The 12,633-nt window shown below is 38.8% G+C and overlaps 1 protein-coding gene across 6 annotated transcripts in view; it reads right to left on the reverse strand.

Annotated features, from left to right (window-relative positions):
* SRSF11 (serine and arginine rich splicing factor 11) overlaps positions 1 to 12,633 on the reverse strand; it is a 42,415-nt gene continuing 29,782 nt past the window's right edge. For 3 of the 6 annotated variants that reach the window (XM_045292141.1, XM_045292139.1, XM_045292140.1), the window contains 5 exons: positions 12,011 to 12,100; positions 11,765 to 11,812; positions 1,978 to 2,073; positions 1,476 to 1,614; positions 1 to 1,372 (listed from right to left, as the gene is read on the reverse strand). In XM_045292141.1, coding sequence (XP_045148076.1) covers positions 1,175 to 1,372; positions 1,476 to 1,614; positions 1,978 to 2,073; positions 11,765 to 11,812; positions 12,011 to 12,100 — 571 coding nt within the window. In that variant the 3' untranslated portion in view covers positions 1 to 1,174. The remainder of the gene's footprint in view (positions 1,373 to 1,475; positions 1,615 to 1,977; positions 2,074 to 11,764; positions 11,813 to 12,010; positions 12,101 to 12,633) is intronic. The other 3 variants (XM_045292142.1, XM_004699334.2, XM_045292143.1) reach the window with 3 other exon arrangements.

The raw sequence follows: 12,633 nt of genomic DNA on the forward strand, positions 1-12,633 counted from the left end.
TAAGTTTAAGGGTTTTATTATCAAAGTCTTGTAAAACAATTTCAGAAACTGTACATCAACATGGCACAGACTGAAGCCTACTTTTGTTTTTACTGCACAAAAGTGAAGCTTGAAACTCCTGTAACTAAGAAAACAGCTGTCTAACTACGTTGCATATAACATGGAATCACTGTGTGCATTAAGATTACTACCACAGTAACAGTTAACACAAATTTACTGGTTTTATACAACTTGAGATCAAATAAAAAGTACATTATCAAGTCGATTTGTCTTATTTTAAAAGCATATGAAGGTCAATTTAAAATGCACTACACTCTTTTTCCAACACTGAGCTTAAAACAAATAATAAAAGGAAATTTTTCTTTTACAAATGGACCTCAGGATAAGGAGGTACCATTCACTGACGTTGATGTGGAATAAATTACTCCAAGGGGCGGTGGTGGTGGGGGGGAGGAAATCCCAAAGACCTTATTGAAAAGTATACAACTTTTAAAAAATAGGCTGGTATTCACTCACTGCCAAAATTTTATTTGAAATTTTTTTGTAATTAAAGCCTAATTTAGCCATCAAAAAAGGGTTAGTGCATATATAACCTCTCAAAGTTAAACAAAAGCCACAAAATTTAGCCACATGGCTTATAGGATTATCTATTTCAAATGTTCATTTTCAGATGTAACTATAACAATGTTAATTTGTCATGTCAACAAACAAGACCATAAGTAAGATCCATCATGTTGAGGGATTCTAATGACATTTAGGATATTCCTGCCACAATTAACATGCAATCAGTGCATTCCCTACATGGCTGTATTACGGCAATGAATCAAATTCTAGAAATACTATAAGTGAACATACTTAATAAAGGTGATCATACAACATAAACAATCCATGCCTGCTGTAGATGCATGCAGCTTTTCATTTTGATAAAGCAGCACCAGAATAGTAAAACTGCTTTTTCACTCAATCAGATTCCACAGTACATTGCCCGTGTTATCATTTCTATAAGCTTTTGGTGTAAGTAACTAATGTCAATATCGGGAGCTTTATATAACCATTTATAACTCAGAGCTGTATACATCTAGATTTGAGATGAACAAATACAGCATTAAGAAATCACACAAAGGAATGACACTGATGCATGTATACAGTTGAATACCTGTAGAGGCAACAATATTCAGTCACTCATATCCATGTCTTCTTCATGATGGTCATCCCCATTCACTTTGGATTCCCTTAGTGAATCACCAGTTCCCTTTTCGACGGAACATTCCTTTGTTTTCGGGGAACCTGCTTCTGTTGGCTTCTTCTCTTCCTTTTTCTCCTTCTCGCTGTCATATCCCTGTTCCTCTTCATCGTAATCCCGTGTAACCTGCTTTGCCAAGGAAATAAACAACGTAAACTTCTTCAAAGAAAACTCACTTCTTAAAAGTACCAACTCATTAAAAGTACCAAAAGACATTAGTTTGTAAACATACTTTGACATCTTTGTCACTCTCTGACTTTCTTTCCCGATCTTTTTCTTTGTCTTTACTCTTCTTCTTCTTGCTTGTGGATCGTTCTCTTTCATCTCTACTCCTCTCTTTGTCTTTGTCTTTCTTTTTCTCCTTTTTATGCCTAAAGAACCAGAAGAATATGTTAAATGAAAGATGCTTGAAAAAGCTCCAGAAAGTTTCAACTTGAAGTGTAGAACCAAGTTTTAACTTGTTAGAATGCTTTTCATCCAAGTTTACACAATATACGATAGTGAAAATTAAATTTCAAAACACCGGACAAAAAGGTAATAAGCTATGATCAAGATATACAGGCAAACATAATTTTTCCAAACCCTACAGCCTTTTATATTACCAGTGTCTCCAAACTGTAATACATTCCTAAGCTCTTGAATACTGGAAAAAGGTAGAAAACTACGGGACAGTTTTAAAATATTAACCAACTTCTGAAAAATTAAAGAATAAATCGAGATGTTCACTTTTTTACCTTCTAGGGGATGGTGAGCGAGACATCTTTCTTTTAGGAGACCTGGGTTTCTTGGGGGACCTTGTTCCACTCCTGCTTCTTCGTCTTCTTCTCTCTCTACAAATCACAAATGAGAAAACGGAACTTTAAAATACAGTACTAGCTCAAAAATATAGATACATAATATGATAAAGAGTTTCCACATAGCTCTCCTACAACTTCCTAATTCTCAACTGGCTGCTAACCAATCAGCCCCTCCACAGGAGAAAGATAAGGTCATTTGCATCTTTAAACATTTAACTGCCTTGGAAAATTGTGGAGGGAGCAGGTCTACTTACTATCGATCTATCCTATGCCCTCAATGAAGGAACTGCACTGGGTTGCTAACCACAAGATCAGTAGTTTGAAATCCTCAGTGGCTCTGAGAAAATGAGGAATTATGTTCCGGTAACCTTGTATAGCCTCAGAAACCCCCTTCAGCACAGTTCTACTCTGCCTTATAGGGAGGTTAACTGACAGAATTGGTTCAAAGGTAGTGAGTTGGTTTTGACGATATTAATTTGAACTAAGAATCAAATGTATAGTGAAGAAAGCAATTACAAACGACCAGCATGTGTTTTTCCCTAATGACTGCAAAGGCTTCTTTCTAGCAATTCTTCTTAAAGACATATGGCATCAAGACATTAGAAACATTTAAACATCAAGACATTGTAAGTACTGGGTCTGGTACCAAATTGATTAACAAAAGCTATTTCTAATGCAAGAGAAAAAATAATTAAAATACATTAAGAATCCACTTTTACATTTAAAACTACAGTGCCAGAACATACAGAGGCTAACTCAGTATTTTTGTGACATAGAAGGTATTTTATCTTGAGATATATATAACAGCTTAAAAATATTAATAAAAAGGGAATTAGAGTTAGCAGTAAGGTAGAACCCCAATAGTCTATACACTAGCAAAACCTCACCCCAATTATGCAAGCCTATGTTTTAATCAAGTACCTTTTCTTTTGTGTCCTGTTTTTACTATTTTCAAAAGTTTTATAAGATGGTAAAAAATGACCACCGAATGATCTATGTATAAATAAAATTAGTAAGAACCTATACTTTCACTCATCCCACTGTTCAAATGAAGATTTCTCTCCCCTTTGTACATCCTCAAAACATATTGTTCATTCATCCAGTTATTACATTTGTCAAGAATGTGTACCTATGCTTCCTGCGTTTTGTGTGACTGATATGTTGCAAATTCTCTGGATGGAAATGGTATTTTATGGACTTCCAGGAAGATTGCAAATGAGTAACAAATACCAGGGGGACTCTGCAGAAATCAGCCCAGGAGAGTTACTAAGAGGGAAATTCAACACTACTGGATAGCAGGAGCATCATAAAGGTAAGTAAGCACAAATCCAGAAGGTTTTGGGGGTCTAGGGGCTTTTGGCTTATCACAGTGGAGGCCGGCTAGGATTTGACCTTAGCACTGCCACTGTCTAAGCCAGAGCCAGGACCATTTGGAGCTGGCCCGGGGGATTAATCTCAACACAGCCACAGCTTACTACTGGCCTTGGGGCAAGGATTAAACTCTTGCAGTCCCCCGGGCAGGGAGTGGGGGCACAGCTATATTGTTACTTCTGTTTCCCTCTCTTCTCTCTATCCTCCCATAGTCTCAGCAGGCATGGTTTTTGTTTTGTTTTTTTCTCTTTGTCTCTTCCCTGTTCGCAGACACTATTGGTGACCTCCAAACCACTAACCTTAGCCTAGGGCATTTACGCCTGCCCCACACTTAGTTAGGTGAGCTTCGCCCTGTGCAGTGTAGCCCGAGGCTGGGGAAGCCCGGCTGACTTGCCCCAGGGGATACTCCAGCCAACTTCTCACCTGGTAATTCCTGCCTGTGTGGCTGGGGGAGCTCCTATTTTTCCTGTTGTCCCATGTGACTGAGGGAACTTCCTCCTGCCTACCTTAGTGCCTCACATGACCTAAGGCAGCTCAGTCAACACTCACCAATGTTCCAAGCTGCTGCAGGAACCTCTGCAGTGATCTACCTGGCCTGAACAATTCCGGCCACCATTCACGGTGTTCTACACCAAAGCAGGAAACCCACCAGTGTTCTGGGGCACCCCACTTGAGAGTGAAGCCACAGGAGGATAAAGTGGTAGGCTAATTCCATAGTGAAATTAGCTGTAGGTAGTTTGAAGAAACATTCCTACGAGTATCCCAGAGAGAGCCAGTGCTCTTTGACTCCCTGGAAAATGCCATCTGGCTCCTCTAAAACAATGCAATGCAATCAGCCATCAGCCCCAATGACCTCAACGAAAAAACAGAAGAAACAAAAGGCAATGGCAAAAGATGTCCTGAACCCAAAGACATGCATAGAAGCAGACACTGACCTGTCACAGAAAGAAATTTTCACAATGCTGCTTGGAGTCATAGAGGACAGGAAGGCAAACAATACAGAAAGAGAATGAAATGATAGAGGAGATAAAAGTCCATACACCAAAGGGAAATACAAGAGGTTAGGGAGGAGATTAAAAAAACCAGTAGGACTCATGGACCTCAAGAATTGACTGGAGGAAGTAGAGAACTGCAGCAGTGACTTGGAGGACAGCGAAGCAGACTTTAAAAAACGTGAACAAAAATCTAAATCAGATGATCAGAAAGGCTGAAGATAACCTAAGAGCTATGTCTGATGCTATGAAGAAGAAAAACATCAGAATAATTGGATTACTAGAGGAAAACATAACAAAGAAGTCATCTGCAACAATTGAGAGAATCCTTGGAGGAAAACTTCCCCAGCTTAATGAAACCCAGGCATCATGTTAAACTATCAAACTTTGAGGAAAAGGAGAAAATCATGAGAGCAGCGAGGGAAAAACAAGCAATCACATATAAAGGTTCCCAAATAAGAATATGCTCAGACCTATGAGCAGAAACTATAAAGAAGAGTGGAGTAACATAATCCAAAAATTGAAGGAAAACAACTCAAACCCAAGAATACTCTAACCAGCCAAATCATCAATCAAGAGAAATGGAAAAGAGTCTTCTCAGACAAGGAAAAACTCAAAGAATAAGTTAAAGGAGCCCAGCATTACAAAAAATCCTTGATGACCCAGTACGGGCAGAAGAACAACACTCACCAAGCATAAATAAGAGACCACCACATAGAACAACCTTACCCAGAGGGCAACAAAGACAAAACAGACCCCAAGATAGCATTGGCTTAGGGATGGAAAGTGATCTGTCTCTCTCTCTCTCACACACACACACACACACACACACACGAAAAAACCCAAAACAAACAAAAAAACCCCCAAAAATCTAAGATGACAGCACAGAGTCCTCAGATGGAGATAATAAACCAGAACTCAGCCTTAAAAAATTGAGATTACCATACTGGCTTAGAAAACAACCCATCAACGTGCTGCCAAAAGGAGACACATCTCAAGGCTACAGACAATAGGCTGAGAATAAAAGGTTGGAGAAAGGCATACCAAACAAACAGCAATTCAAAAAAAAGCAGAGGTTTCAATCCTAATCTCAGATAAAATTGACCTCAAAGTACAAACCATAAAAAGAGATAAGGAAGGACAGTATCTAATGCTCAAGGGACTGGTAGACAAAGAACCATTAAGCATTGTAAACATATACTCCCTGATTGAGAGACAAGCTGAATATGGCAACCAAACAAGGCATCCTCAAGCCACGGACCACATGCGGCCTGCCAAGGATATGCTGGGGCACAAGACGAATCAACATTTAAGCATGTTGATATCATACAGACCCCTCTGAGCACCGTGCCATAAGGCTGGAAATCAACAAAAAGAAGACAAAGAGAACAAGAGGAAACAACTGGAGGACAAATAACTTTCTACTGCAAAAGGAGTGTGTACTGGCACAGATAAGAGATGAAATTAGGAAATTTCTAGAAACCAACAAGAATGAACACGACATAACACTTATGGGACACAGCAAAGGCAGTTATCAGAGGAAGTTTCATAGCGATATATGCACACCTGAAAAAGGAAGAGAGACTCGTAATTGAAATGCTGGCACAAAATTTACAACAAGTAGAGCAGAGTCAGCAGGACAATCCTACTAACAGCAAAAGAAAAGAAATTATAAAAACCAGGGCTCAGATTCAGGAGAGGGAAAATAAGAAAACTATGGAAAAAATGCTGCTAAAAATTGGTTCTTTGAAAGGATAAACAGAATTGACAGACCACTGGCAAACTTAACCAAAGAAAGGAGGGAACACATTTCAATAACAAGAATCAGGGATGAAAAGAGGGGACATTACAACAGACCCTATTGAAATCAAAAGTATAATTATACAGTTCTACAAAGGAGTGTACTCCAATGAATTCAACAACTTGGAGGACATGGACAAATTCTTGGAAAAACAATCCCTCCCTAGACTATCCCCAAAGTACGTCAAGAATATTAACAAACCCATAGCAAATGAAGAAAAACACAGGTTATCAAGGGATTACCAACAAAAAAATCCCCTGGACAAGAGGGCTTCACTGGGGAATTCCACGAAGCATTTAGGGAAGAACTAACACCAATCCGACAAAAACTCTTCCAGAACATAGAAAAAGATGGCAAGCTCCCGAAATCCCTTCTATGAAGCTAGTATAAATGATACCAAAACCGAGCAAGGATCCCACAAGAATCGAGAACTACAGATCAATATCCCTAATGAACATCGATTCAAAAATCCTTAACAAAAAAAACTGGCCAATAGAATACAAAAGTATCTAAAACAAATAATTCACCATGATCAGGTGGGATTCATACAAGGATGGTTCAACATACAAAAGACCCTTAGTATCATTTGCCACATTGACATGAGAAAATATAAGAACCACATAATATCGACAGATGTAGAAAAAGCATTTGACAACATCTTTAGCCATAAGAGAAATGCAAATTTAAACAACAACTAGATACCACCTAACACCCTCAGAGATAGCCCAATTCAAAAAACCAGAAAGCAAGAGGTGTTGCAGGGGCTGTGGGGAGACAGGAACTCTCATCCACTGCTGGTGAACCTGTAGGTATATATAGCCACTATGGAAATTGATCTGGCGATATCTAAAACAGGTGGAAATCACACTACTCTACGACCCAGCCACCCCCCTACTGGGCATATACCCAGAAAAGGCAAGAAACAAACCATCTGTGCTCCAATGTTCAATGTGGCACGGCAAGGAGATGGAAACAACCCAAATTTCCATCAACTGACAAGTGGATAAAAAAACTGTGGTACACACATACAATGGAGTTCTACACATCGCTAAAAAGCAGTGATGAATGTATTAAGCGCATCGCTGCATGGTAAGAACTGGATGAAATCATGCTAAGCGAAGTAAGCCAAACACAAAAGGACAAGTACAACATGAGTCCACTGAGGTAAGCTTAAAAAAACAAACAAACTTCAAAAGAGGCAAAGGATAAAAGCTACTGCATACAAGCATTCCCTGGGGTGAGGACCAAGTAGTATGGTAGGGGCCAGGCCAAATCCAGGGATACATACAGTAGCCAACTAAAAAGCAGGTGAGGAAGGGAAAAATAAAGAAATGGGTAGCAGGGGAACAAGGCACTAACGCACCCAAGGGGAGAGTATTGTTTATATCTCCACACGGAAAAAGGGACCAGACTTCAACCTGGTGCTCCAAGAGGTGAATGCAACATGCCAGTGGAGAGGTTGGAGGGGGTGGTCCCAATCCCAATTAAGGGGACAGCCACTTCTCCACCCAGAAGAATTTATTTCAGAGGACAGCTGCAGCTCAGAGAGAGGGACCTGTCTGATCAGAACACACGGGAGCAAATGAAGGGGGAGGAAGAGACAGTGGAACACATCCTGGCCCACCAAGCTTTGGTGATGATATTCCTGCTCAGAGCAGCCAATCCACAGAGAAGACCATATGGTTGGCCCTTCTATGAGACACATCCCTCACTGACCCATAGCCGTACAGCGGACAACACAAGAGACAAAGTGTGGGAATTGCACCCGAACTGATTCCACCACACCAACTGAAAACACTGAGGTTCTGCAACAGAACAGGAAGGAGAACAGAGCAACGGAGTCCCCAAGGAATAACAAAAATAGACTTTGTGGCCAGGTCTTGGAACCCCATCAGAATTGACTGGAAAAAACTATAAGACCGACAAACAGTTCTTGAACTATGAGCTTTTCTTTTTTGTTGATTTGTGTATTTTTTTTTGCGGGGGTCATTGGCTTTTTGGTGTTTTCTTTTGCTGCTTGGTTTCCTCTGTCTTGTTTTTGTGCATAGTATTATCTCCGAAGGTCTGTCTAAATAAGATAGGCTGGATAAAGTATCTGGAGGAGAAAACTCCAGTACCGTTAAGGGGGAACATTGAAGAGGGGTAAAGTTAGTGGTGTTAACAAACCCAGGGACAAGGGAACAAGTGATCCAAAAAAGGTGGTGGGGAAGGCATAGGAGGCCTCGTAGGGTGTGACCAAGGGTAATGTAACAGAGTCACTGTAACCCAAATGAAGCCTGAGCATGATAGTGGGACAAGAGGAAAGTAAAAGCAAATAGAGGAAAGAGCTAGGAGGCAAAGAGCATTTATAGAGGTGTAAATAAAGGCGTGTACGTATGTAAATATACTTATATGAGGATGGGGAAATAGATCTATGTGTATATATTTATAGGTTTAGTATTAAGGTAGCAGATGGGCATTAGGTCTCCACTCAAGTACTCCCTCAATGCAAGAATACTTTGTTCTATTAAACTGGCATTCCATGACGCTCACCTTCCCGACACAACTGCTGAAGACAAAGCGGGTGCATAAGCAAATGTGGTGAAGAAGGTTGATGGAGTCCGGCTATCAAAAGATATAGTGTCTGGGTCTTAAAAACTTGATGGTAAATAGTGGCCATCTAGCTCAGAAGCAACAAAGCCCCCACGGAAGAAGCACACCAGCCTGTGTGATCACGAGGTGCAGAAGGGATCAGTTAAGAAAAATCTTAGCATTGTGTGCTCATCTCCCAGATAAGATCGCTGAAGACAAATGGATGCATAAGCAAATGTGGTGAAGAAGGCTGATGGGTACTGGCTATCAAAAGATACAGCATCTGGGGTTTTTAAGGTTTGAAGGTAAACAAGCAGCCATCTAGCTCAGAAGCAACAAAGCCCATATGGAGAAGCACATCAGCCCGTGTGATCACGAGGTGTCACGAGGTGTCGAAGGATCAGGTGAAGGGATCAGGTATCAGGCATCAAAGAATAAAAAAAACCATACTATTGTGAATGAGGGTGAGTGCGAACTGGGGACCCAAAGCCCATCTGTAGGCAACTGGACATCCCATTACAGAAGGGACTAGGGGAGGAGATGGTTCCAGTCAGTGAGCGATGTAGCAAAGATGAAAAATACAACTTTCCTCTAGTTCCTAAATGTTTCCTCCCCACCATCATGATCCCAATTCTACCTTACAAGCCGGGTAGACCAGAGGATGTACACTGGTACAGATAGGAACTAGAAACACAGGGAATCCAGGGCAGATGATCCCTTCAAGACCAGTAATGAGAGTGACAGTCCTGGGAGGTTGGATTGGAAAGGGGCAACAGATGATAAGGATCTACATATAATCTAAAGTGTGTGGAGACAGATGTCGGATGGTGTAAGATATGACAATATAATGATTCATAAATTATTAAGGATTCATGCATGAGGGAGGGGTAAAAATGAGCAGTTGATGCCAGCGGTTTTTATGTGGAAAGCAGACATTTTGAGGATGAGGGTAACGAATGTACAAATGTGTTTTATACAATTGATGTATGTATGGACTGTGATAAGAAATGTTTATGACCCCAATAAAATGATGAAAAAATGGTATTTTACAAGCTACTTTTGTTTATCTACAGGTTGAATTGGAAATGGCATATACATAATTATTTAATGAAAACTCACGTGATGATTTAACTCAGGTGCTCATATAGAATATTAAAACAACAGGCATGAAAATGCTTCTCTTTAAGAAAGTAACATTACTGCCATTCCATCTTCCAAGTCCTTTTGCTACTGATTCCTCAGAGCTGGCTTACAGGTTTTTTTTTTAACCTTTTGTTAGATCATCCTTTCAGACCCAGCTTGACATTTTGTTTAAAATTAAAGCCTGTTTTTACATTATTCCTTGATTTTCCCAGTCTTAATATATGATTTAACTCACATACCATAAGAATTCACATAGCTCTTATGTGAATTTCCAATGTAAGGAAAATGTCAGCATTTTAAACAAAACCCTGTACATCTCAGTTACCACCTTCTAGTCCAGCTTTCAAACTTCCTCCAGGGAGTTCGAATAATAAACAAGTCTGTTTTGTTTCTATAGATTTGCTTATTCTGGACTTATCAATGGAATTACAGAAAGTAGTCTTAAATGTCTAGCTCAGTGGTTCTCAATCTTCCTAACGCCGCAACCCTTTAATACAGTTCATGTTGTGGTGATCCCCCAACCATAAATTATTTCCATTGTTATGTCATAACTGTAATTTTGCTACTTTTATGAATCAGGTGACCTCTGGGAAATGGACGTTTGACCTCTAGAGGGGTCGCGACCCATAGGTTGAGAACCACTGGTATAGCTGCTTTCATCTACTAAGTTTTCAAGTTTTACCCATGTGACACCCAGATTAGTAGTCGATTACTTTTTGCTGCTTAATAATACTTCATTGATTCTCTCAAGATAGCTGATGGCATCTGCTTTGTTTGGCGTTTTTGCTTATTCTGAATGTTGCTGCTGACACCGCATCTAACTTTTTGTGTAGACATATGCTTTCAACTTTCTTGGCATAACAGCGTAGGAATAGAATTGACAGGTCAAAAAGTTGTTTAATTTCTTGAAAAATTGCTACACAATTTTCAAAAGTAGCAGTACTCGTGTACATTTCTAACGGAAATCTACAGTTTCCAATTTCTCCACCTTCCTAAAAATTTCTATAGGGATGCTTATGGTCAAAGAGGTTATCATATTGCTGTTTGACATGCATTTGCTTGATTAATGATGGAGAATATGCTTTTTGGGGGGCCATTTTTGTAGCTCGTTATGTCTCCTCAGATCATTTGTCCATTTTTCAATTAGGCTTTTACTATTGCTTTACGAGAGTTCTTTGTATATTTTAGTCCTCTATCAACCAGACCTACGCTTTTACACTCTTAATGATTTGGTAGTGTCTTTGAAAGCAAAGAATTTTTAATTTTGTTAAAATCCAATTTCTTACATTTATTTTCTTGCTTGGTTTTGGTGTAAGAACTGTGAAACCAAAGTCAAATCTGAAAGATTAGTTCCTATGATCTGCCACCCCTTCCCCCCATTGCTTTATAATTGTAGCTCTAATATTTAGGGCTTTTCCTTAACTGTGCCTCCTGAGTTTTTCTAAGCTAGATCAACAATGCAGCAAATCATGTAAAAATGAGACTAAAAGAATGAAATTAGGTATGAGCATTATGGATTTTCATATTAAGTGTAAAAAGATATTTTTGATAGAATGATGTTTGCAACCACTGTTTGATTTTCATGTTGGCAATTTAAAGATCTAAATGATACAAACCACAACATAAATAGCCTCCCATTTAATTTCAACAATCATAATATGGAAAAGAAAAATAATTTAAGATTAATATGTGGCTACATTAAATATAATTTACTCAAATGAAACCAATTTAACACAATACTTCAGTATACCTTAGCACTAAAACGTAACTGTTAGAATAGTAAAAAAAAACAAAAAAAAAAACACAACAGGATTTGGGGATGCATATAGCAAAAATAGAAACTAACCTCGGTTGAATTCCGTGCTGTTTCAAATACCCTCTACACCATAAAATACTAAGTAAAAAGAGAGATGAACCTCAGGTTATTCTTCACAAATTGCCTTCAAAAAAACGTTCAATGTAATGGCAAAGCCTAATTTCTTTCACGACTGAAATATGTATCTATCTTCTGGAAAACACTTCATGTTCATAGGCTATCAATATTATTGAAAAGTTAACAAAAAGAAAGGCAAAAGTCATGGTGCCACTTTACCTGCTTGCACTTCTAGAACGTCTGGCTGTGCTATAACTTTTTGGTGGTGTTTTGGAGCGTTTCTTTTCTTTATCTTCTTTCTTTTTGTCTCTAATAAGTGAATACAATTTAGAGTTAAAAGGATCAGCTATTTAAATTTATATAGCACTACAAATAAAAACAAAATTTCTATCTAGGTCCATACTTGAAAACACTGTAATTGGCAGAAATGGCTTAGATGTAACAGTTTAAGAGGAGTATTTGTTGTAGATGACTTGAGTTCCCACTTTTAGTATTCCATATAAAACTCCTCGATAGAACAAAGTATAATACATAAGAATCAGTGTTAGTCAGTTTCTTGGTAGATTAGGAGGTGATATTCAGTAGGTATAGCAATTGTTTTCTAGGCCTTGAACACTTTTTTAGTTGAGATTATTAGTATCCAAACCAACTATGCCCCAAATCACTCATCAATAACACCCGAATTATTCTTTCAAAGGAAGCATCCTAATCTACCCAGTTAAATCAGTCTTCTGTTGCTACATATCCTATACTACTCAGTACTATTAGAAAATTATCACATAAACACCACTAGTTGAACTGTAAATCTTTTTAGATTCCTAAAGTTACTTGAACTATACACA

This window comes from Echinops telfairi, unplaced genomic scaffold (assembly GCF_000313985.2).
Source record: "Echinops telfairi isolate 266 unplaced genomic scaffold, ASM31398v2 ScPeMD7_443;HRSCAF=831, whole genome shotgun sequence".
In the NCBI taxonomy this organism is placed as follows: domain Eukaryota; kingdom Metazoa; phylum Chordata; class Mammalia; order Afrosoricida; family Tenrecidae; genus Echinops; species Echinops telfairi.